This window comes from Astyanax mexicanus, chromosome 8, assembly GCF_023375975.1.
Source record: "Astyanax mexicanus isolate ESR-SI-001 chromosome 8, AstMex3_surface, whole genome shotgun sequence".
Taxonomy (NCBI): Eukaryota; Metazoa; Chordata; class Actinopteri; order Characiformes; family Acestrorhamphidae; genus Astyanax; species Astyanax mexicanus.
This window is the reverse complement of record NC_064415.1, coordinates 52,695,278-52,721,503: the sequence shown is the minus strand read 5'-3', so window position 1 is coordinate 52,721,503 and position 26,226 is coordinate 52,695,278. Positions and strand designations below refer to the sequence as shown.

Below are 26,226 nucleotides of genomic sequence, written 5' to 3'. Positions count from 1 at the left end.
CAGCAGTGCTCTCTTGGGGATCTGGCAGGCTGCTGGCAAACTGCATGACCAGGATTCGAACCAGCAAACTTTTTCAGGAAAGCTCTTGGAATCTAAAACAGCTAATGGAATTGTCTGAATGTCCCTGAACTCATTAACTCATTCATTTTTTTTTAGTCACCAATTCTGATGCTTGCAAAATAGTTAGCTACAGTCGGCATAAATACAGAAGCAATAATAAGTACATATATCAAATATTAGAATATGTTTATACGTTCGTGTGTGGCAACACATGCACTGAAATCCTACTGCTAGTCAGCTGTATATCTTCCATCACTACTGATGCCACAACACAACACACGCTATTCAAATCCCGGTCATGCAGCTTGCCATCAGCTGCCGGAGCCCTGAGAGAGAGCACAATTGGCCTTGCTTTCGTGGTTGGTGTGGATAAGTAGATAACAACACCCCCTGCTAGTGAGCTATCACATCATGTGGGTTCAATTCCCAGTCTAGGTGACTACAGAATGCTGCGATACACCAATTAGAGTCCCTGGGCAAGACTCCTAACCCTACACTGATCTACATCCTACATCCTACATCCTCTGACACATGTCTGACAGGCTCCGCCTCTTTTCGAACTGTTCCTAATGCAGCATCATTGCATTTTTGGAGGAAAGCGCAGCGACTCGGTTCCAATACATCAGCTCACAGATGCAGCCTTGTGCTGATCGACATCACCCTAGAAGTGATAAAGGGGGAAAGCACCATCTATCCACTCACTCAGAGAGAGCAAGGCCAATTGTGTTCACTTGGGGCTCTGCAGGTAATGGCAAGCTGCATAACCAGGATTCGAATCAGCGATTTCCCGATCATAGTGGCAGCGCTTAGCCCTATTTTTTTATATAGTCATATCTGTCTTTCCTTCAAAGTCAGGACATTTCTGAACTCAAATTGAAAATGTCACACACACACACACACACACTCACACACACACACACACAAATACACCTCGCCTGACCCCCTGAGAGCCGGCCCAGGTGTGGCCAGCATCTTACGCGTGGCTGCTCTTCAGCAGAGTGTGTGAGAATTGATTAAGTCTCACATTCGCTCGCCGTGACGCCCGTGATCAATTGGGCTCGATAGAGGCTCGCCAAGCAGCCGTCCTCCGTCACAGCTCCTCCATCCACCTCTCCAGACCACTGGCAGAGTGTGCCACACAAAGATGCACAGTCCTAGTTCCTTTACCACACCTTAATACCACAACTTACGTCTAGTTCTCAGAGATACAGCAGTTAGTGGCTGATTTTACCTACAGCTGTGTTTAAAAATAAACTCCATTCTAATCTCCACAGACTGTAATTGTCTGTAATTCTGGATTAAAGACAATATAAAAGCTATACAGGAACACATGTGGAATTATTTAGTAAACGAAAAAGTTTAGTTTTATTATTCTTCTTCTTTTGTGTCTTTTTATTTATCTAATTTTATGTTTTACCTTATAGCCGTTTTATTTTATTCATTTTATTCATTTCATCCTTTTATTTGTTTTGTTACTGTTTTTACTTTTGGCCTTTTTACTTTTAATTTCATTTATTTTCTTCCTTTTATTTTTTATGATATTTATTCATTATTATTATTATTATTATTATTATTATTATTATTATTATTATTCATTTACTTTTTTATAACTCTAGTTATTTTAGTCTTTTATTTCTATAACTGTTTATATTTTATTCATCTACGTATTTATCTCTTCGTTTTATTGCTCTACATTTGAACCTGTTTGCATATCCTCTTATTTTGATTTTTTAAAAATATTTTTCGTAATTTAATGTTACATTGTTTGCTTGTTTTAATCATTTAAACTTAATTTTTAATCCCTTTAATTATATGTAAGCTCGGCTACATTAAAAAAATAGGGTTACCCTCAATGTATTTACCGAGTGGAAATAAAGGTTGATTGATTGACACTGTAGATTCTTAATAAAGACATGAAAACAATTAAGGGACACATATGGAATTATGTAGTAAACAGTAAAAAAAAGTGTTAATCCTCTAAAATACTCTGATCTAAACCTGATGAACTGAGGTGGTGATTTGAGGTGATTTAATTGGGATGAGCTGGAGCTTCACAGCCTGAAGAAGGAAAAGCAGCAACTATTGTTCAGCACCTCCAGAAACTCCTTCCTTCAAGATGCTGAGAAAACTATTCCAGGTGACTCTCCCTCATGAAGACACTGAGATTAAAATACACCAAAGATACATGTGCTACTTTTTGAAGAATCTAAAATATAAAACTAAAATATTCTGGTTTGTTTAAGACTTAAGGTTTTTGTTTACGGAATAATTCAGCATGTGTTCCTGTGTAGCTTTAATATAGTCTTCTACATTACATTTACAATCCAAATGGTCTATACTGTAGCACTGCGCTATAATCGTTAGATTGCTGGTTTGAATCCTGGTTATGCAGCTTGCCATCAGCCAAGCTGGAGCCCTCATCAATTTCCCCTCATCACTCCAAGAGTGATGCCGATCAGCAAAAGGCGTCTGTGAGCTGATGTATTGGAACCGAGTTCTTGTACTTTCCTCTGAGCATGCTGCGGGTTTCACATAAATTACTGAAATTACTGAACTGAACTGAATTAATGAAATAAACCAACTTTTCAATGATATCCTAATTTTTTGAGATTTTTTTTAGTACAGTATATATCATGTTGAGTCAGACCGGGGCTCATTGGTTGCAAGGTCGGATCTGAAGGGAATATTAAAATAATGGTAAAAATTTACTTCACATTAGGACACTCTTACAGATTGTAGTTATAGAAATATAGAAATAAAAAAAATAATAAAAACGCCTTTAATTCCAGGATTTTGGGCAAATCCCAAACGTTCGGAGCAGAATAGAGAATGAAGGCAATGACCACTAAGCATTTATTCCAGCTGAGTCATTTTAGCAAAATGGAAATTGTATAGTCTAATATGTATGAGTGCCTTGGTGTGACGTGAATTTTATAATAGTAATATTAAATTCCACCCACAGTATTATCAGTTATCAGAAGTTCTAGCTGCTTTTAAATTGGTATTATAGCAACGTGTTCATATCAGTAAGGCCCAAACGGCTTCTATACACTTCTTTTTCTTCCTGTCATATTACACAGCAGTCTTCCAGGGCACGTATCTGCTCTGCTGCTACCGTTAATACCACGGACGTCTAGGAATGCAGAGCACGGGGCGTCTCTAGGGGGAAACGAGGTCGCGGACTGACCTATTCACTACTGCTAGATCAATTCCACTAGTCCTAATCTGTAGCCCTAATCCATCCCTCTAATCAACTCCGCTGGTGCTGAGGGAGTCTTTATTTTCTTCTGTCCCAGTTTCCCCACCTAACCGCACTCCCTACACTTTCTTCCTGACCTGTTCTATTAGCCCTCATCTCTACACCTGAATCCGGGCTACCTGCTCTCTCATCACAACCACCACCTTCCAGACTTTTCTTCATCAGTCACATACATTTATACTAGCTATACTGGTGACTTTGATTTACAATTACCCAACCGACTCATTAGGACTCCCCCTATCGCTAGTAACACCCCCTATCACAACACAAGTAGGGTGAAGGCAAGCACAAGCCTCCTCACATGTGAATTCAGCCACCATCTCTTTGTTTTTAAACTGCTGCTGATGCAGTATCGCCGAGTAGCATCACAGCGCTCTCGGAGGAATCGGTTCCGATACATCAGCTCACAGATGCCTTGTGCTGATCAACATCACCATTTTGAGTGATGTGGTGAAAAAGTGCCATCTACCCACCCAGGCATATTTTTTGTGCTCTCACGATACCAATTGCGATGCACAATTTACGCGTCTCTTATAGATCTTTTTAAGTAACTTTAAACTAAAGTATTGCCGCCTTTTTTGGGAACTGACACCCTTTGATAAAATGCACACGCTTTTGAACAGAAGAGACATGTTCTGTCTTTACTGATGGCCTGAGGACTACCTCTTCCTGCATAGCTAACAGGTCCAGAAGCTGCTAAGAGGAGGTGTGATTTCAGGTTTACTGAAGTCAGTGTCTCCTTGCTAAAAATATGATTGTGAAGTGGAGTGGTGTGAAGGTATACTGCAAGGCATATGGGCATATGGAAATAATGTGTAAAATGTGTAAAAGCCACTAGTGACAGAATGTTGACTCAACATTGCTGTTGAAGTGTGACAGCAAACAGGCTACCAGCCTTATATTCATTGATTTCTAATGCACCTTCTTGTGGGAAACCCTGATAAAATGTGACTGAGTGAGTTTGAATGCAATATTTCCATCCTGCATTACTTTATTTTCATTTTTTATTATTTATTTCTTTAGCATCACAGCACACTTGGAGGAAAGCGCAGTTACTCGTTTCCGATACATCAGCTCACAGATGCCTTGTGCTGCTCGACATCACCCTTTCGAGTGATGTGTGAAAAAAAGTGCCATCTACCCACCCAGAGAGCAAGAGCAAGGCCAACTGTTCTCTCTCGGGGCTCTGGCAGCTCATGGCAAGCTGCATGACCGGGATTCAAAAGAGTGATCTCGCGATCATAGTGGCCACGCTTTAAACTGCTGGACTACTCAGTCGTCTCAGGGAGAAGGTCAATCCTGCCAACTCTACTGAGCTGCAAACCAAACCTTAATATTCTAAAAAAAAAATTAACAATGAACATTTTATCATGTTTGTGGGTCTGCTAATGGTTCTACCCAATGTCCTTAATGGTTCTACCCAATGTCCTTAATGGTTCTACCCAATGTCCTTAATGGTTCTACCCAATGGACTTAAGCCTAGTCTTACCGGTCTTGTCAGAGTTACACAGCAGAGTCTCCTTTTCAGCTCTCAGTCCAGGGCTCGGGCCGTGCTTCATCCAGGTAGCGATGGTGAACTGGTCCGTGAGATTCTGAGGCACCACCCGCTCGGGAATGTTGGCGGCCTGCCGTCCGTCAAACCGGAAGATGAGGTCACTGTCCCGCCCACTGTCTGTCAGCAGGGAGGCGGTCCAGTTGGTGGAAGCGCTGGGAGCAGGGAGAAGGTCGGTGCTGCCCGAAGCGGCACCTGTGGAGAAGTAAAGGAAATGAATGTTAGCTTATCCTGAGAAAAGTATTTGTAAAATACAAATTTATAAAGTTTTAAGAGTTCAGAAATCAATATTTGGTGGAATAACCATGGTTTTTAATCCTAGTTTTCATGCATCTTGGCATGTTCTCCTCCACCAGTCTTACACACTGCTTTTGGATAACCTTATGCCTTTACTCCTGGTGCAAAAATTCAGAAAAGCAGTTCAGCTTGGTTTGATGGCTTGTGATCATCCATCTTCCTCTTGATCTATATTCCAGAGGTTTTCAATTTGGTAAAATCCAAGAAACTCATCATTTTAAAGTTGTCTCTTTTTTTTCAGAGTTTTATATAAAGATTTGTTAATCATAGTTCCTTAGTGGCATTTAACAAAGGAAAACAATAAACATAAACCAGTAAACATATTTTAATTACGGCAGGAAATACTTTGATGTGCAGTATATGTTGTTTATTAGAGTCTGTTTTATGATAACTCTGCATTAACCACAATCTTGGTGAGCAGAAAGCATCTTAGAATTAAATTAAGCTTAAACCGTTTTTTTTTTTTCTACTCTTTTTTTCCAATTTTTCACAATTTTAGCTTGGACAATTGTCCCACTCATTCAGCTGCTTCTCAGCTGTATATCCCCCATTACTGGTGATGCCACAACACAAGTAAGATGAAGACAAGCACATGTAAAGTCAGCCACGGCCTCTTTTCAAACTGCACACTCGTAGGAAAATGCAGGGACTCGGTTTTGATACATCAGCTCACAGATGCTTTGTTCTGATCGACATCACCCTTTGGAGTGATGAGGGGAAAGAGCTGCATCTACCCACCCACTCACTCAGAGAGAACAAAGCCACAAATTGTGCTCTCTCTAAGAACTCCGGCAGCTGAAGGCAAGCCGAATAACTGGGATTCGAACTAGCAATCTTCAAATCTCAAAAGTTGCAGCACTATAGACCGTTAGACCACTGCTCTGCTTTAGGAATTCTTTCAGAAAACAGCCAGAGCTCGGTCACACTTCAGGCTGGCCTGGCTTCAGCCTGAACCGGCTGCCCCAAATATTCTAAGGCACACATCCAACTCTGATCAGGACCCTGCCTCTCTTTCATGTTCAGGCATGGCTCTTGCCCCGCGCCGCATTCGGGAGGGCACGGGAGGATTTTGAATCTTTTCTGTTCGGGGGGTGACAGGACGGCAAGCGCAGCGGGACAGAATGAGCGATGAGGCGCACCGGTGACAGAGCAGAGTGTTCTCATTCTGCAGCCCAGCATCCCTCACCTCAACACACACCACTGGAGCCGGAGAGAGAAAGAGAGGGAGAGAGAGAGAGAGAGAGAGAGAGAGAGAGAGAGAAAGAGAGAGAAAGAGCCTAACAGCAACACTGCATTTAAGCCATACAATATTTATTCACCCTGATCAATAGAAGGCGATAAACACAGCCGCCAGTCTTCAAGCAAGTGTCTGAGATCCGCTCTGTCAGAATCCATTCCTCGAAATACCACTGAGGGACAGGTCAATGAGATTCCATCTCATTCTCTGACTCGGAGCAGTGTGTGTTTGAGTGTGTATGTGTTTTTTTTTTCTCTTTTTTTTTTCTCAGGGCAGCCTCAGCCTCAGCAATGACCCTTGTCTTCTTTTCGTCAAAGTTCAGTATCGACCCAGTCTGGCCCTGAGAGTCTACAGCGACAACTCTACAGCTGATCTTCTTAACTCTTCCCTCCACCTGAAAGTAGGGTTGGGCGATGTCTCCTTAATTGGCGGCGATTTTTAGTATTTCAATAAAATACTAGAAGCTTTATAGATGCCCAACTAACATTCAACTACATTAAAATGAACATTTTTTAAATGTAACTTAAACCTTTGAACTCTAGGCTGTGTTGGTGTGTTTTTTTTCTTCATTTTTGTTTTCAGTTCCTCTTTTTCAGGTCTTATAACACAGTAATTATATCAGACAGTCACATGCCATGATCAATTTTACTCCAGAAGACATACGGCTGCTCAAAAATATAATCATTTAAAATGTAAAAGGAAGCAGAATTGTTATATTTTCCTGGAACTGATCATGTTTTGATGTTTTGGTCTAAATTTTACCAAGCGCCTGTTTTTTTTTTTTTTTCTTTTATATTTGACAATATTTTACTAACTTTATGGGTCCTCACTCATCTTAATTTATTTAACTAAAGTGAGTTGTTATATTATTTTTAGCCTCGCGCTGAATTCAGAGCGCAGCGCAGCGCCTTTTGCCTGATTTCCCTTGATTAAATATCAATAAATATGTGAATTTAATACCATTTAATACCATACATTTAACTACATTTAACCATACGCTTTCCTTATGACTGAAGCTAAATCCTTATAACTGTTTGAGTCTGCTTTACATAAAATTGGATATTTCTAAACACTAATCAACTATTTTGAGTTAGTTGAACATTTGTGGGCACATATACTGTACTATTCAAACTGAGATATTTGAGTTGAACCAACTTATAATAACTGAGTTTAGTCTGTTGCCATTGGCAGCTTCTTTTCCATTGGCTCCTTTCACTATTTATTGAGTGTGTCACATACTGGGTGTGTCCAACAGTTTCTGATTAACACTCACCATCAGTGTGTAGTGATTCCCCCTGGGCTACTTTAGAAATAAATCAACTTCCCCTTTAGTTGTAATAATTTGATGTTTTAATTTATGCTAACTCAAGTTTTCATTCCCCATTACTTAACTTTTTCCTCAAATTTAAAAAAAGTAAATTCAACTCAAAAATTTGAGCAAACTCAACTTATCCAGTCTTACAGTATAACAAAAATAAAAAAAAGTTAAATCAACTTCCCCTTTAGTTGTTATAACGTGTTATAAGATGTTCTAAGGTATGCTAACTTACGTTTTCATTCCCTATTACTTAACTTTTTTAAGGCAACCGGTTTCCTCAATTTTTTAAAGCAAATTCAGCTTATCCAGGCTTACAGTGTACATGGATCTCGCTGTTTCTGGGTGGTGTTTGTCTTCCAGAATTAGGGAACGCACTTTAGAAATGGGGAGGTGGAGCTCCTAGTCAAACAAACGCCGCCTGCTTCAGACTTTTCTCCGCCATTCTCATGCTTCTACAAATTGATGTTGCATTAAAGACAGTTATAATTAGTTTTATTGCATATTAGATCATGATTATAGGCCTTCGGAGGAGGGGGAAAAAAGCTTCTGGCTTGCGAGGCGGGCATGAGAACGAAGGCGGCGAAGACTTTTTTGCATTTAGATGAGCGGATCAAGGAAGCTTCTGGCAGGCCATAATTCAAGGTGCTTAAAGACTCGGCCCGGGCTCAACCAATAAACACTCGCTGCCACATATTGCATATTTAGAAGCTCTGGTCCCAGAAGTCTCCCAACGATCCATGTGGGAGAATGGATCTGAGGGGTTGGGGGATGGTAGGGATGGTAGGAATGGTAGAGATGGTAAGGGGGTGTATGGGAATGGAAGGAGGGATGCTGCATTATTGCCCACCAACCTCGGACATTATTTAGGCCCTTAACTCATCCTGCTTTCATTTATCTCCCATAGCAACGATTTATACAATATGAAAAAAAGCTCTGGCTTCATATTGCCTCACTCTCAAGGACTGTTTCATTAAACTGACACGAGTTCTTCACCCAGGCCGGATTGTGGGGAGCGAGAAATCAGAGGCTTTGAGTGCAGCATATGAGCTCAGTGTGGAGAGAAGAATAGTTGTTTGAAAGGATGAAACTATAATATTACTGGACTATTTCGACTACACTGAAACAAAAATGATGTGTAAAATTTACTTAAAAAAAAAGTTCCGTAACTTTCCGCATTTGCTTTTTTTATAAGTCAATTTAATTTCATGTAAATTTTAGTAACTTCAACTCGGTTTCAAGACTAAAATGTCTAAAGTGTGGGGAGGTTGCCAAGACCTGCTGGAAAATGAAATCCGCATCTCCATAAAAGTTGTCAGTAACAGAGGGAAGCATTAAGTGCTGTAAGATTTTGTGGGAAAACAAAACTGCACTGACTTTAGACTTGATAATAAAACACAGTGGATCAACACCAGCAGATGACAGACATGTCTCTCCAAACCATCACTGATTGGTGGAAACTTCACACTAGACCTCAAGCAGTTTGAACTGTGTGTCTCTCCACTCTTCCTCCAGACTCTGGTTCCTAGATAGTCCCCCAGAATGTGTAAACTCACCACAGAGCTTCTGTAGAGACTTCTCGGAATACGTCTCTCGGTCGCAGCCCTTCCCAATGTGGCTGGTCTGCAGTTCCACCATGGCCCTTACTGACGACAGCGGGCCGTCGCACGTCTCCAGGTGCATCTTGGGAAACAGCTGCTTGCTGCCTGTTCCAGGCTCATAATCCACTCGATTATTCCAACCTACATGGGGAGAAAAACAAATAAGTTTAGTGTCTAGGCAGATATAGCTGTGGAACCGTGCTTTCTGAGAACTACAGGGGTTGGACAATAAAACTGAAACATCGGTCATTTTAGTGTGGGAGGTTTCATGGCTAAATTGGAGCAGCCTGGTGGCCAATCTTCATTAATTAATGATTAATTGCACATTGCACCAGTAAGAGCAGAGTGTGAAGGTTGGTTCAATTAGCAGGGTAAGAGTTAAGATAACACAGTTTTGCTCAAAATATTGCAATGCACACAACATTATGGGTAACATACCAAAATTCAAAAGAGGACAAATTATTGGTGCACGTCTTGCTGGTGCATCTGTGACCAAGACAGCAAGTCTTTGTGATGTTTTAAGAGCCACGGTATCCAGGGTAATGTCAGCATACCACCAAGAAGGACCAACCACATCCAACAGGATTAACTGTGGATGCTCTGTTTTAGTTTCTTTGTTCAAACCCTGTATATGTGCAATTTTACATAAAACAGACTAACTTTCTTTGGCTTCAAACTAATGGTAGGTTTATACTGCATTCAAGAATTCAACTATGTATTTATTTAAAATAAATAAATAAATAAATAAATAAATAGAATGTAAATGTAGGACTGTGAGCACGAGTTTCAACACATCAAACTTTTACCTTTTTTCTTAAAACAAAATAAAATAAAAAATCTAAATAATGCACTCCTCTCCAGACAGACAGCACAGACAGACAGACAGACAGACATGTGTTCTCCTGGTCATCTTGTTACGTGTATACACTAGAATATTTGTTAAAATAATCGGCTGTTTTTTTTTTTCCATCTGAAGACTTCAAAGAGCAGGTCGGTACCACTTTAAAATAGAACTACCTTTATAAAGGGTTTATAAATGGTTTACAATTTGTTTATTAATGGTTACTAATTAGGTTTTAAATGCCTTAAAAATCATTAATAATCAGTTATAACACATACGTAGAAAGGCAACAATATAGATGGCTGTGGGTTCACTATTTGACAAATAACAGGTCATTGTTGCCCTTTCTACGTATGTGTTATAACTGATTATTAATTATAAACCCTTTATGAAGGTAGTCTTATTTTAAAGTGGTACCAGCAGGTCTAACCCTGAAGATCTTCACTCTCCGGCCTTCGCTCTCCATCTTTTTGTACAGTTCAACGTTCTCTCTGTTTTGTATTCGTTTCAGTTCACAGATCATATTCCCTGTGTCTGTTTCCCCGTCTGTATGTCCTTTTTCATTTTTCATCCACACCTTCCTGGATGAAAGGGTGAGACAATGCAGTAGATCAGGCCCGGGCTGGCCTCTTATTTCTCCCCTGCTGGTAGGGGGGTGGTCATATTTGAGCTTCTGAGGCAGCAGTTTCACGGCGTATAGATCCAGACTGAGAACGTAAGCCCTGTGCTTCAGATTTGAAATGGGGTTGGATTGATTTGGAGTGTCTAGAGCTATGAGAATCACTGGCCATCCCAGTGAATCCATAGGCAATAAAATGTGGCAGCAGGAGATCCCGTGCAAGGTCCTGTGGTGCCTTCGGGAAAGTGGCGCCATATGTTTCTACATGTTGGTTTGGCTGTTTCTTGGAAATCCCTTGCGTAGCACTTTCTATGAATCCGATATCTAAAAATCATTTTAAAAAATGCATTCATAAAGCTTCATAAACCATTCATAATGCTTTATAACACTTGACATAAGCATTTGTAGCTATACATAAATGTTTAGAATCTCAAACATACACCGTTATAACACCACAGTATAAAGCGTTATAGCACAAAGCAATATAATGCATTATAATATATGTGTAGTTGCTGTTCTTAGCACCATGGTAACACTTCCTATGAAGTGTTCCCTGTGTTTATAATGAATTATAAATGCATTTACAGTATGATGCATTATATGACATGCATAATACCTTAGAAGGACTGTAATAAGCCTGTATACTAACGTATAAGTACTTACAGCAGCATTCATAACACATTATAAACTAATGGTTTATAAACAAAGGGCTTATAATGCAAAATAATTTATAAAACGTCTTTGAAAAGCGCTTATGAAGCTTTAAAATTGGTTTTATGACTTGGTAATGGTAATGTGGAATAGCTCATCACTTTATCCTAAAGTCTGTGCTTATAAGTGCTTATAAGTGTTTATTAGATTTAAGTTATGTGCATTTACATAAGAATTTTCATTATAACATATAGCAGTTAGAGGGAAGGCATCGCTGTGGATCTTGATAAAGCATTATGTGAGTGAACTCAAGCATTTATTAAGCTTTATGAAACAGGTCTGACTCATAATGTTATAAACAGCAACTACACACATACAGTATTATAATGCATTATAACGCTTTGTGATATAAACCTTTAGTATACTGGGGTGTTATAACTTTTTATATTTGAGATTATAAACATTTATGTATAGTTAGAAAGGCTATATGTTATAATGAAAATTGTTGTGTAAATGCCCATAACTTTAATCTAATGAACACTTATAAGCAATTTTCACAGTAATGAGTTATTCCACAATACCACAGGCATATGATAAATCAAATGATAAAAAGCCTGTGAAAGGTGCTTATGAGGCTTTAAAATTGGTTATACAAATATATATAAATTGGTTTCTTAGATCACTTTACCTAAAGTCTGTGCTTATAAGCGCTTATAAGTGTTGATGCATTAATTGTATCGCTTTGTGAAATAAAGCTTTATACTGGGGTGTTATATCTTATTATATTTGAGATTATAAACATTTATGTATATTTCGAAAGACTTATGTCAAGTGTTATAAAGCGTTATAAATGAATGCATTTATAACGCTTTATAGATACCTGATTCATAGAAAGTGTTACCGAAATCTCTTCCTGCTGCCAAAACCAGGAGGTCAGGATAATTCGGTTCAGCAGCTGAAGCATCTGGCGAGCTCCGGGGCAGAGATTAGCATTAAACGGCAGGATTAAGCATTCATAGCGTATTCATAAATGTCATAAATGCAATAAGTGGTGTCAGAGCAGCACACGGGACTAATAAGATAAAGAAGGCAAGGATGGCGCATGTGTCTCTGCCACACATGTCAAAATAATGAAGCTGAGGGCAGTCCGGGGGACGTGACGGTGAGAGCGGGGTCATACGCCTGGCAACCCTGCAGCCCGTTCTGACAGGAGGACAGGAAATGAGGTGGCATGGGAAATGGGTTCTCTCAGCCCGGCTCCCGTAGCCACTCTCAACCGCGCTGACAAAACCTTGAGAACGAGGCGCAATGTAATCGCAGGCGTAATGCTAATTACACGACCAAGGTCAACGTCCTCAAGGAAATTGAGGGTACAAATGTAATCAGCTTAAGAATGACTGGGAATACAACATCACTGCGAGCTCCTGGACGGCAGCTGTAATCAAACAGAGGAAGCAATGTCAGCTTAGGGCTCTTCACAGGTCCATTCTGCTGGACGTATTACTGTATGTGTTTGATAGTGAAGAGGAAACGTGGAATTTTAGCCACATATCTTACAAGTAAAGGGGTCAAACAAATACGCAAAATGTGTGCGGAATGATGTAAAGGGAAGCTGTGATGGCCATAATGTACCCTTAAAAACTGTACCCTAAAAAAGAAATTCTTTAAGTGTTCTTAAGAACCGTAGAAAAGAATCTTTGCAAAACCATTGAGAACTCAAAGAACCATTTTCAAAAAAAAAAAAAAAAAAGAAAAGAAAATGTATGCAAGGCTTTAACACTTGAAGCAAAACAGGTTCCGCAAATGCAAAAAGCCGTTGGACAGAAGTAAATACAAATGTACAAGTAGTGAGATGTAGGGTCCTATTTTAGCGATCTACTGCGCATCAGTCAACTAGACATCACGCAGCTGGATTTAGGGCGTGGTGATTTATGGTCTTTGGAGTCGTGGGTGCACAAAATGCACATACTAATTCTCTTAATTAATCATGGCCGTGTTTTGGGCGTAACGAGAAATAAACCAATCAGTGTTTGTTACTTGTCTTTTTCTTTAAGAACCAGGTGAGCTATGACTTTGGCACATTGGTAACAGTGCAGCGCTTTTTTGCATCTTAGCAGAATCTGCAATTTTACATTGTGAAGGTACACCAGCAGCTCATTTAAGGGAACAGCAATGTTATTTTATTATTTATTCTGTTAAAAGTTGGATGTGTTTAAGATGACACGCGGGTGTACGCAGTGGACAAATTGAACTGAACTGAATTGCCAGGTCTTAAGTGGGATATAGTTCCACAGAAAGGCTCTTTGACTTGTAATTGCAATTGTGAAAGCCTTTTTGAGGCTACATAGAGTCATGTAAAAAAAAATGTACAAGATGAAGTATCACAAAAAGAATTGAATGATTTAATGATTTAACCCTCCTGTTACAGTATGTTACGGGTCAAATTGTTAAAAAGTTTGAAGATCCTGGAAAAAAAGTTCAAAGTATTTGTTAAGTATAAAACTTCTTCTGCGTGCCTTAATTAGTGTAATCAACATATAATCCCACTTAAAGTATTGAAACTTTAAAATAAAGTTTGAAAATGTCTTTTCTTTTGTTTGAACCATTAGTTGTCAGAGGTAAGGAACACCATTGCACTATATATATATATATATATATATATATATATATATATATATCCATATTGCTTGTTTAGATTTTTATAAATAATTATTTATTTGAATAATTTTTATTTTGGTTATTAATTGGATAATTAAACATGCACCGGACCAAGTTGACCTGGGAACACCATTGCTGTTCCTGACAGGTGAATATAACAGGAGGGTTAATCAAGGACTTTACACACTTTTGTGTAAAGGTATAGTTTAAGCTACTTCTTCAGAAAAGAAGAGGGGAGAAGACTCCCTCTTGACCGCTGAAGTCCAGAGGTCATAAAGACTACATAACTCAATAACTGAAGCGTCAGCAGAATTTGAAGATCAAGATAACCATGAAATTCTACGATTAAGCACTCGCAGGAACGCAATTACCGCCTATTAATGGGGAAGTGGACGTCCAATTTCAGCTGAAGGAGAGAAGTGTCAGCGGACTGGACGGGTAGAGGCAGCTCTTCATGGCTTCTGAACGTGGACAGTGAAATGCTTCTCTCCCTGGACGGACAAGGGCAGGGATGACTGGGGGAGTCAGGGGGAAGGGAGGGATGGAACGAATGGAGTGATCAGCGCTGACAGACGGGGAATGACCGTGGAGAGAAAGAAATAAAAAAAAGCTCGGCTGATTACACGGCCGTGATACTGGGAAGCGTCGGAGAAAGAGAAAGCCCCGCCGTCTCCTCCTCACTGTCTCTCGCTCACCTCGTCTCGGGCTGTCACCGCCGTCACTCACTCCGAGTTTCCACCTCAGCGCCGCACCCTTGTGACTGACAAGTCAGGCCATGCAATATACGAGGCAATGACTGCTTATTCTACTGTGCCTAGCAACCTGCCAGCGCCTGTCAACATACTTTTGCGGAACTATCACGCACAGAAACGAGATCGGCTGCCTGTAAACCCTGAGAAAAACCAGGAGAAGTTGGGTTCAGTGTCTGTGCACTAAGAGAAAGAGAGAGAGAGAGAGAAAGACAGTAACCGAGGCGAAGAAGAAGAAGACTGACACTGCACAAGGCATGTCACAATGTTCACTGCTATCTTACACCCTACCAACAGTATATTCTATTTTCATGGCCTGCGTCTACGCCATTTAAATACCAAGAGTTTACAAATATAATGATGCTGATGGGTGTGGTGGCCTGGAAGTGAGGTGTGTTCAGGTACATTTCTGGCGTATTACTTTCTTGGCAATGGAAATGGCAATGGTGCGCCACTGACTGATTTGAACCCCGACCACAGTCAACAGTCAGATGCTCATTACTATCTTAGGTACGCAGATGCATGCTCAGTGTGTGTACACCTCTGCTTGTTACACACAGACACACACACACACACATGGACATGGTGCAGCGTGCAAACCCAACATTTACATTGGCAGAATACAACCTAAAATAACATCTTTCACAAGCAGGTCAGTTTCCTTGTCCGAGAAGCGCAGAAGTGCTGCACCATTAAAATAGCAATGAGCCAAAGTCAAAGACCAACTGGAAAAAATGGCAAGTAACATCCATGATGCGTTTGACTTTTTTTAGCACATTTTGAGCTGCACAAGGTGTACTTTTTGCATCCTCACGATACCAAACGCACATTGACAAGTGCACAGTGTACGTGTGTGGTTGATGGATCGTTTACAGATCACAAAAAAATAGGGCCCTGAAACTTCAACGAAATTAACTTTGCGACTTCCGAACCAGATGTTGGTGTGGGAAGCTACTGAATTACAGCCAAAAAAAGAAGGTATAAAAAAAGGAGGACATGCCTGGTATACTTTGACACAAGCAAGGCATGAGTGTGACACATGTATTGCCAAGGGTTGCGGATTTACAAGATTTGCAGTTAATGCGCTTCAGGGTGACATTTCGGGTTGCGACGACAGGGAGCTGCCCTTTTGCAGGATAAGCCTACACCCTCCTCGGCAAGCAACAGTCTCTCTCACTCTCTCACTCTCCAGGTAATAAAACGAGCTAAATCCATCTCTGCACGCAGTGTCTTCTCAACAGCAAACTGGCGGAAACAGCACCTTTCTAATTGCCACGGCAGTTTTTGGAAAGGAGTTCAAGTGACACGTACTTGGATTCAAAACAGGGAGCAGCCGTACGGAGGCTGCCTGTTTGGAAGGACACCTCGAGAACAACGATTAGCGCTCAAAAAAAAAAAAAAGTTGAGTTGAGTTGATTCCCATCAAAGCACAGACACAACCCCTTTTAATTACGTGACACGGAGAGGGAAACGGATATCTGCTTACTCTGATAAACGTGCGAATCCTGTTGGGCACAGTGAAGTGGAATGCAATTTGCATGCAATTTAAACCTGATTGAAAATATCATCGTCTTGGAGGGTGGAGGGTGACCTGCTGCTCATTACGATGAACTGCATCACACAAAAGAGATGTTTACAAAAGCACTTCTAGGTTGCGCTTCTGTTTATAATTGCCCTGGCCTCCTTTTTTTAATTGAGCTGAATGTGATGATGTGTTCATTATTCTGGTCCTTACTAAAAATGAAAAAAGGAAAGAAAAGAAAAGGAAAAAAAAAAAAAAATATATATATATAAATAACAGCAGGCGATGGACATCCCCATCCTTACAGTGAGAACTTCAGGATATATATAGGCACTCAGCTGACATCTGTGGAACAGAGACTGTCACTCAGATGAAGCTGTTAATGGCTCAACAGGAGCTTCCAGAGATTCCAGCTGGAGAGGAAGTAAGCGGGGGGCATCTTTTACACTGGGAGAGGTTGCAACCTCCCAGGCTACCCTACTAAGGGTATTCCGCACCCCTGCCTACTTTCTTTCCTGCTATAATGAGGAGGACAAATCTAATTCCAGCACATTTGCTGGATGCCAGTGAAAATTTCTATGTGGATGATGGTCTTCTTTCCAATTTAGCAGAGTAAGTTCACCCACCAACTTACTAGGACTCCCCCATCACTTGGGTAAGTATCAAAACAAGCCTCCTCCAATCCATGTGAAGTCAGCAACCACCTCTTTTCCAACAGCCACCAATGCTGCATCACTTGTGAACACACAATCAGATTTTTACACCGTATGCTGGTACAGTAATTCAGCATAGGTCTTGGGAAGATTATGTTCTTGAGACCATAAGTATAAAAAAGGGGTGAAATAGCAAAGAAACTCAAGTTTCCACAAAGTTCCACAGATTCTGAAGGTTTTGCTCGTAATCTGGGTTAACTTTGTGGATAAAGACTTTATAGAACAAAGACTGTGATTGGTTAGGCAAGTCTTGGACATAGGTGATCTCAGATCAGATACTGACAAATTTTCTGAATTGTTTGAACTGTTGCTGAGAAGGGCTCCAAGTGGTCCTGCGGGCTAAGCGCAGCCACTATTATCAGGAGATCACCGGTTCGAAACCTGGTCATTTAGTCTGCCATTGGCTACCGGAGCCCTGAAAGAGCATAATTGGCTGTGTACAGTGGGGAGAAAATGGGAAAATAAAATAAATAAATATATTTAAAAAAGTATTATTGCTGACAGATGACAAAGATCTTGCAAAGATCAAATTTTTACAAGCTATACTTTTAGATTAATTTAACATTAGATTTTGAGTAAAATTTTAGAAAAGTTAAAATTACATGGAAAGAAGTCTCTCAGACAAAAAGGCCTAAAAAGACATGGTTTTATGAATTTGATGTGAAAGATCTTCGGTGGTCTACATAGAGCTTTGGGTTTAACTCTTTTTTTACTCTTTTTTGTCCAATCTGTGCTGGTCCTCACAAATGTTCTCGTTTTGTGATTAAATGTTTCTTAAATCTGACAAAGACTCTTGAACATCTTGTTAAAATTTCCCAGGGATCTGAGTGGCTCTGCAGAGTCAGATACTGATACTATGGCCTAAAGATTGTTAGCTTGAATCCATGTTCCACAATTGCCAATGCTCTTTCTGGGTGGGAAGATCCCAGAGTCGCACAGGTGTCTGTTGGCTGATACATAAAAGCTGGAGACCAGGCACTTTCTTTAGATTTCTTCAGTATTGGCTGCATACTGATGCTGCATTTATTACAGTTGGAAAAATCAAAAAAGGCAATCACTGACATGTATTGGTGAAAGAATGCGCTAGTGCTCAACCTCCTAGTGTGGGAAGCATTGCTTCCAAGTCACAATTAAGAGCTTAAGAACTTCGCAATCTTCTCTAAGATTGACCTCAGAGTAATCACGCTGTGAACAAGCACTGGGAATGGCAAAGGGTCAGCGGACAGTGGCCAGCAATTGAGTGGCTGAGTTGTGAGGTCAGGGAGTGTCAGTGAGAAGTCGAGCTAATCGCATCCGCCGACTTGAAGAGAAAAGTGCAGAAGTGAAGAAAAGAGAGAGAGAGAGAGACTGAGACTGAGAGAGTGGCAAAGCAGCCTCCTGCTGAGAAAGTGAGAGTTCAGAGGCATCAATCTCTGTAGTTAAGATCACTAAAGGCGCCTGCTGCAGAAAATTGTGGAGCTGAGTCTCGGAACACGAGGGGAGCAAAAGAACAGACTGCTCTGGATTTTTTTCAGAGCTGGTATTTCATGCTAAAGGCTAATGTGATGTCTGTGCTAATTAGAGAGGGAAACATCCATTACCTATGTATCAGTTTTGGACAATTTCCACCAATAATATCAGTTCGACTGATATTACTCTAACTTCATTAAGGATTACAGCACCTTAGTCACAGAAACCTGAGCTGCAGTTCCTCATTTAGCCTCTAGATGGAACTCTGGGGATCATGCACAACTGTAGCCACTCACTTATTAACAGTCAGTACTTGTTTTATTACCGTTTCTGGCTCAAAATGTTTGTAGAATGTGTAAGACTAGTGCATCTCACAGAAGAAAAGAATAAAGACTTTATTTATCACCACTAACCGGATACTCCTTATTTCAACAAACATCAGTTGCCATAACTCACAAAATAGACTGTCGTTTTATAAGCTATAATTGTTGCTTTTCTGCAGCATGATCCTTAATTGTTTAAAGCATTGACCCTTTGGCCTCAATTGATTGGACATGCTGATGGTGGGAATCCCAGTCAAAGGTTTCTACAGCCAGTCTAGACAGAAACATGGGCCAGGTAAAGTTTCTAACCCAATTTTATGTTTGAAACTAGTTAATTTACCTACTTAGTGTTTTTCCTTCAATGTAGAAGCGGCGTTGTTCTGGTTTGCGAATCTAATTTTGAACCATTTGCCATGTTTCCACCAACAAAAGTAGGTTCTGGAACCAGGAACATTTGTTCACAGTGGAAACCAAAGAACACTAGGTTCTTCAGAGCAAACCAAGACCACCGCTGTGCAACACCCTCTTTTGATGACGTATAATGTGAGGTTTTGACGGTTCCACCAAAACTGGCTGAAAATACCACGGTTCCTATAAGCCTGAAGGGAACTGGTTCAAGGACCAGAGTTCTTTAGGTGGAAAAGTGCTGACTGTTGTTTTTTTGGACTGTTTTTGGTCTTTTTTATCTCATTTGGCAAAGATTATTTTTAAATGTTACTGTTCCCATTTGAAAACATTGTAAAATGACTTTCTATACAAAGACAAAGTTTTTATACTTGCTTGGTCCAACTCCCAATCCCAAATACATAAAAGAAATTAAAAATGCACACCAAGCAAAAGTAAGGGTATCTGAAGGATAAGGAATTTCATTTACGTATAAAATAAAAAAAAGTTACTAATGGAACAGATATAGTAAAAATAAAAATATGTCAATATGAACCTGATTAATTACATAATAAAATCTCTCTCATATTTTACCCTCTGTTGCATCATTACTTGCTTTTCTCTGCTGTATGTTCTATAGGTCTTTAAATCTGCAGGATGTCTGCATTTAGTTCTCAAGGTTCTCAAAAATTCCCTCAGCAGCACAAGGCTGTGCTCTAACAACAGCAAAAAAAAAGAAAAGAAAAGGCCACTGACCCTGCCAGCCGGGCTTGCACACAGGCTTGACGTCGATGTGGACGGGCACGCTCTCCGACGCCCTCTTCTGGCCGCAGTCGTAGGCCGTCACCAGGATTTTGTAGTGCTGCTGCTTGTCGAAACTCAGTCGCTCTGTGTTGCGGATGTTGCCTTTAAAAAAAAATAAGAAAGAGATAAGTGGTGAGGTAATGCTAATTCTGTGTAATGCTGATTCAGTAGGGTGTTTAACTGTTTTACGGTTTGTGCTACATTGTATAATTCCATTTTTTTTTTCTTTTTGGCATTTTAAAACAGCATAGTCATACTTATCAACACCAAAAAATGGTTACTTGCTCTTACAGCCAACAACACTGTGGCCAAACATTTAACCTTTATAACAGAAATACAAAGAATACTACTAAGACAAAGTAGTTTGGGGGAGTGACTACACACTGACAGTAATTGAAAAGGAAGGTGGTGGGGACACCCCAATATGCAAATAGACCTCCTGTTTGGAAGCCATGTGAAGACCTGTAAAGGCAGTCCATGTCGATTAGTAACACATGTGCACAAGCTACATCCACCTGGTTATTCACGTAACACACTCAAGACCATTTTTGGGCTCGTCTGGGGAACGAGAGGAAAGCTGTGGACCGATTGTGTAATTCCATTTGTCTCTTTTCTGAGTGAATAATTGCTGTTTGCTGTTGTTTTTCTATTTTACTCAGATAAGAACACTTATTTAATGAGGAACAACAACAGGAGCTCCTCAGATAAGGTGCTGTTCTCATTTTCCTCCAGGCAGGATGGATCGTTTGACTCCACAGAGTTGAGTATCAATTACTTCAGTAAATTAGCTTGTTATGCTAGTTGGCTAGTGTTAGCTGATGAACCCGTATCCCGCCTAGTACTAGATTTTTTTATCCCAAATCAGGTATTATCATATTAATGATAATAACACGCCCTTTTAACCAACCAGCTTATTAGTTATTTCTGTATCATTTTAGTAGCAACTAAACCAAGCAGCCAGAACGACCCAAGCAAGCACAAGGGCTTGCATCACAATCAATGAGAAACACCATAATTAACATCTGCATATCGTATCTTATTTTTGCCTCTATAAAGCCTACTTAAAATCCCTTAATTTTCGTAAATATCAGTATCTGTGTCCCTTATCTACAAATTTTACCAGTCAGGTTGTAAGGAGCAGCAAAGCCACTCTGCTAAAGTGCTAAAGCATTATACAAGAGTTTCACGTTAGTTCTCCAGCACTGAGACCTGCAGGTAGCACTGCTGGAGCAGCATTAGCCGCTAACCGCACTAAATGCTAGCTCTTTCTCAGTTTAGAGGTGAGTATTATCGGCCTGTAGCCTGCATGTTTACCATCTTAAAACAAGATACGTGTTGTGCTGTAGGGTGGCGTGAGCAGCTAATGCTGCTTCACCCAGCCTTAGTGGAAATTTGGAAATGTAAGCTTACTTATTGCAAAAAAACGGAAGCGCTTTATTCACCCAAATAGACCATAAAATAGACTTTTATTGATTGATAATGCGCCTTATAATCCAGTGCACAATATAATATGAAAAATATATTGTACATTACTTTATACATATAGCAATTTTTTGACTGTGGGTTACTGTTACTTTAGCTGGAACCCGGGGCAAAACTGCAGTGCTGTGTGTCTTACGGGTTCCCAGTTGTTGTTGTTGTTGTTATTGCTGGAGATGTCTCAGCCGAAGCATATCTCAATACCTAAGGATCCCAGTGCAGCTCTAATAACTCCTAAACAAGCCCATTTGGTGCAATTGTCTGGGCGCCGCTGGCAGCTGGGACATGGCTCTGTGGTGACGAGTGCAGACGGGGCTGCAGGTAACAGCCAGTGATTCCATGCCCTCCCACGTCTATTGGCTCATGGCTATTTTTACCCGCCTGGCTGCATTTCAATGAGCCCCAGCCATGCTGTCAAGGAGACAGAAGGGAGGAATAGAGGTCACCTACTCCGAGCTGGCAGAACCCGCACCGCACTCATGGCAGCAACCGAGCTGCTAATGTGGGCCTTGGAGGGGGAATAGAAAAAAAAAGTGTTGACAGAGCTTTGGGAGAGGTGTGTCTCTCTCTCTTTTTTTTCTGTATGTATGTGTGTATGTATGTCTGTGGGTGGAACTGACTGCGTGAGCACACCATAACACCCCACAGTGGGTGTACTGGTAGAATAGTTGTAATAGAGTGCATATGATACATTAAAAATAATGGACTCTATTACAATTTAAAGAAGTGACAAACTGTAACTATTAAACTACTACATTTATGACCCAATAAGAGTGTAGGGGGGTGTAAGAAAATAACAATATATTGAAGTATTACAATATCTATATATTTTTGGATTTTAAAAAACACAGTATCAGTTTTTTATTGTGTCTGACAGTGGTTCATTTGGTGTTGTTTAAACCCCAAACCACTAGATGGCAGTGTTGTGCTCTTTCTTCAGACCCTAGCACCACCACTAGCAATCACCAAGGCAACCAGTACCATAACGCTTAGCATTTGCTAAGCAACCACTTAAATGCTGACAACCCAGCGACCATCTGGCAACACACTAGCAACCACCTAGGCTATCAATTAAATGACTAGCAACAGCTAACTAAACTGGAACTACTTATCCAAACCCACGTCAACTCTCTACAATACCACAGTAACCATCTGTACATAATACACTAGCAACCACCAAGAAAACAGCTGGTCATTTCTAAATCCCTACCTTGGCAGCAACTAGTGTGACAGAAATATACAACACAATGTTATCTCACAGGAAACAGAGAAAACACTTTAATTACCACTAACTGGATATCCCTCTCAAGAGTACATGACTCAGTCCAAGGCAGTGAGCATCATAACATTAACCAGATACCCCTTTCAAGAGTACATCACTCAGCGCAGTGCAGTGAGTATCAGAACACTAACCAGATATCCCTTTCGAGAGTACATCACTCAACCTAGCACAATTAGTATTAGAACAATAGAAGAGATAATCAATGGTCTCTATTACAATATAAAGAAGTGACAAACTGTAACTATTACACTATTACCTTTTTGACCCAATGAGACTGTAGTGGTGTAAGAAAATATCAATATATTTAAGTATCATAATATTTTAATTTTGTATTACGAGTTTCAATGATCTTAATTACAAGCTTTAATTACATGTGAATATTGGTGTCAGACAGTGGTTTTGTCATTTGGTGTTGTTTAAACCCTGACCACTAGGTAGCAGTGTTGTGCCCTTTCTTCAGACCCTAGCACCACCACTAGCAATCACCAAGGCAACCAGTACCATAACGCTTAGCTTTTGCTAAGCAACCACTTAAATGCCGACAACCCAGTGACCATCTGGCAACACACTAGCAACCACCTAGGCTGTAAATAAAATGACTAGCAACAGCTAAGCAATTTTTATGTCACTGGAACTGGAACTGCTTATCCACACCCACGTCAACTCTCTACAATACCACAGTAACCATCTGACAATATACTAGCAACCAGCAAGCAAACACTGGTCGATTCTACATTCCTACATTGTCAGCAACCAGAACGACAGAAATATACAACACAACCTTAAAAAAGTTGTCCCTACTGTGTGCCATAAAGGAAGCAGGACAAATACTTTTAACACCACTAACTGGATACCCTTTTGAAAAGTACATCACTCAGGAAAGTACAGTAAGTATTATATCATTAACCAGATATCTCTCTGCAGAGTACGGCCTGGTGCAGTGAGTATCAGAACTCTAACTGGATACACCTTTTGAGAGTACATCACTCAGCCCATTACAGTGAGTATCAGAACACTAACTGGATTCGACTCTCAACAGTACATCACTCAGCCTAGAACAATTAGTATTACAACACTAACCAGATATCCCTCTTGAAAGTATATCACTCAGCCCAGTACAGTAAGTATCAGAACACTAACAAGACTCCCCCCTTAAAAGTACATCCAAGTGAGTATCAGCACACTAACTGGATACCCCTTTTGAGAGTACATCACTCAGCTCAGTACAGTGAGTGTCATATCACTAATCAGATAATCCTCTCTTAAGTACAACATTCAAAACTATACAACACAATCCAAAAGTCTTATTTTATACTGACTCAGTTCAGCTTTGAATGTTAAAAATATAAAACAGTTATTCCGAACCTGAGTGCCATTATCTACTTGTAATGCACTGTAACCGAAGCTCTCCATATATTACTCCGCCATGTATAGGTACCTAGCAACATCAGGATGCAGCTACAAACAGAGCAGCAATGGAACTATTTTAACTCACGGAGAGTTTATTTTAAAACCAAACAGATCACATTTTCTTATTCTCTTGAACTCAAATGAACTCTAATGAAATATGGAGAAAAATAGCAATAAAACACAGTAGAGGTTCGTGCTATAATGTGTAATATTGGCACCGCCGTGCCGATCTATGGGACTCGGCCTGCAGCCTTATATTGTATCATGCAACTGTAAAAGGTTTAATCTTGACTTGCGTTTGTAGGTATTGAACCTACAGTTCAGTGTCCTCAACCTGGAAACACACGTGAATTTTGTGAAAATCGAACACATCTAGTGAGCGGGATATACAACACTCTTTATTGTTTTGAAACTTGCTCTTATTTCGTACATATTGTGACTTTTAATATGTTTAAAAAAGACAAAGGATTTTATGCAGTGTCTTAATTTACGTACACCTGGCTGGACGTTTCTCGCACTGTTGACACACATGGCAGTAATTATATTCAGCGTGTTTGTTTCTTTGAAATGAATGCGCGACTGTGCGCGACTGCGCTAGACGAGAGTGGCGAGAGCGGCGAGAGCGTAAGTGTGCTCCTGCGCTTGTAAGCGCTGCTTTATCTGCTTCCCAGTTCGGTTCTAAGTGCTGATTACAGGTGCCAATGGCAGGTGCGGTGATTGAACGCGGGCACTTTTTTTCTCCTCATAAGGGAGAGCTTCTTCTGCGGTAAGTTATCTATAAGCCGGCTGTCTGAGCCGCGCCAGATAAGGCCTGACGGAGGGAGGAACGGCGCTAATGAGAGAGAGAGAGAGAGAGAGAGAGAGAGTGATTGTGAACTTAAGTGTAAGTGAACCATTTACACACACTTTTTTTTTTTTTTTTAGAGTGCAACACACACCTGTGTGCGGAATGAGTGACAGAACAAAGATTGGATTAACAGCCCCCTTCTTTAAAGGACTGGCAAGAGCACTAATAACTACCTTCACACGCAGTGTAAACCCTGTGAAACTCTCTCACACACACACACACACACACATATATAGACACCCCGTCAACACCGCGATAGTGTTGACAGTGTAAATTAAATCTAAAACACCCCTGATATCTCTCTTTTTCTAGCTTTCCTTATTATTTTGGATCACATTACTTCTTTCTCTCTCTCTTTTCTCTCTCTCTCAGTATCCTTTATACTTTATACTTTATACTTTACTAAACAATAATTACAGTGAAATGTAATAAATATAAACTCAGGCCTAACTAAAAAAAAAAACAACAATAATTAATAAAGATATAAATATTTTATGTAGGCTACGTATCGTTTTGATTAATTTTTAGCCTAAACGTGCAATTTTGTGACGTGATGCATTACACAAGGTCACAGGGCAATGCAATTATTCATTCGACCACTAAATGGCAGTAGAGGTTTCAATCACGGCTGCAGAACCCTGTAAAATCTAGTGTTAAAATGTCCGCTAAGAGAGCAGATTGAAAGCAGAGAGAACCTGCCCGATGTTTCTTCCGTAATACTAGTGTGTCCCGTGAAGGAAGCAGAGCAAATACTTTTAAAACCACTAACCGGATACCACTCTCAAGAGAACATCACTCATTACAGTACAGTGAGTATCAGAACACTAAATGGATAAAACTCTAGAGAGTCCATCCCTCAACCCAGTACAGTGAGTATCAGAACATTAACTGGATACCTCTCTCAAGAGTACATAACTTTTCAGAGTACAATGAGTATCAGAAAACGAACTGGATCCCACTCTCAAGAGTACATGACTCAGCCCAGTACAGTGAGAATCAGAGCACTAACTGGATTCCCCTCTCGAAAGTACATCACTCATTACAGTACAATGAATATCAGAACACTAACTGGGTACGCTTTCGAAGAGTCCATTACTCAGTCCAGTACAGACATTATGAGAACACTAACAGGATACAACTCTTGAGAGTCTATCACTCAACCCCGTACAGTGAG

At 40.3% G+C, this 26,226-nt stretch overlaps 1 protein-coding gene across 1 annotated transcript in view; it reads right to left on the bottom strand.

Moving 5' to 3' along the window:
* clstn2a (calsyntenin 2a) overlaps positions 1 to 26,226 on the bottom strand; it is a 384,778-nt gene that overhangs the window by 89,905 nt on the left and 268,647 nt on the right. The window contains exons 5-7 of the mRNA XM_022677952.2: positions 19,987 to 20,136; positions 9,277 to 9,462; positions 4,809 to 5,066 (exon numbers count right to left, since the gene is read on the bottom strand). Coding sequence (XP_022533673.2) covers positions 4,809 to 5,066; positions 9,277 to 9,462; positions 19,987 to 20,136 — 594 coding nt within the window. The remainder of the gene's footprint in view (positions 1 to 4,808; positions 5,067 to 9,276; positions 9,463 to 19,986; positions 20,137 to 26,226) is intronic.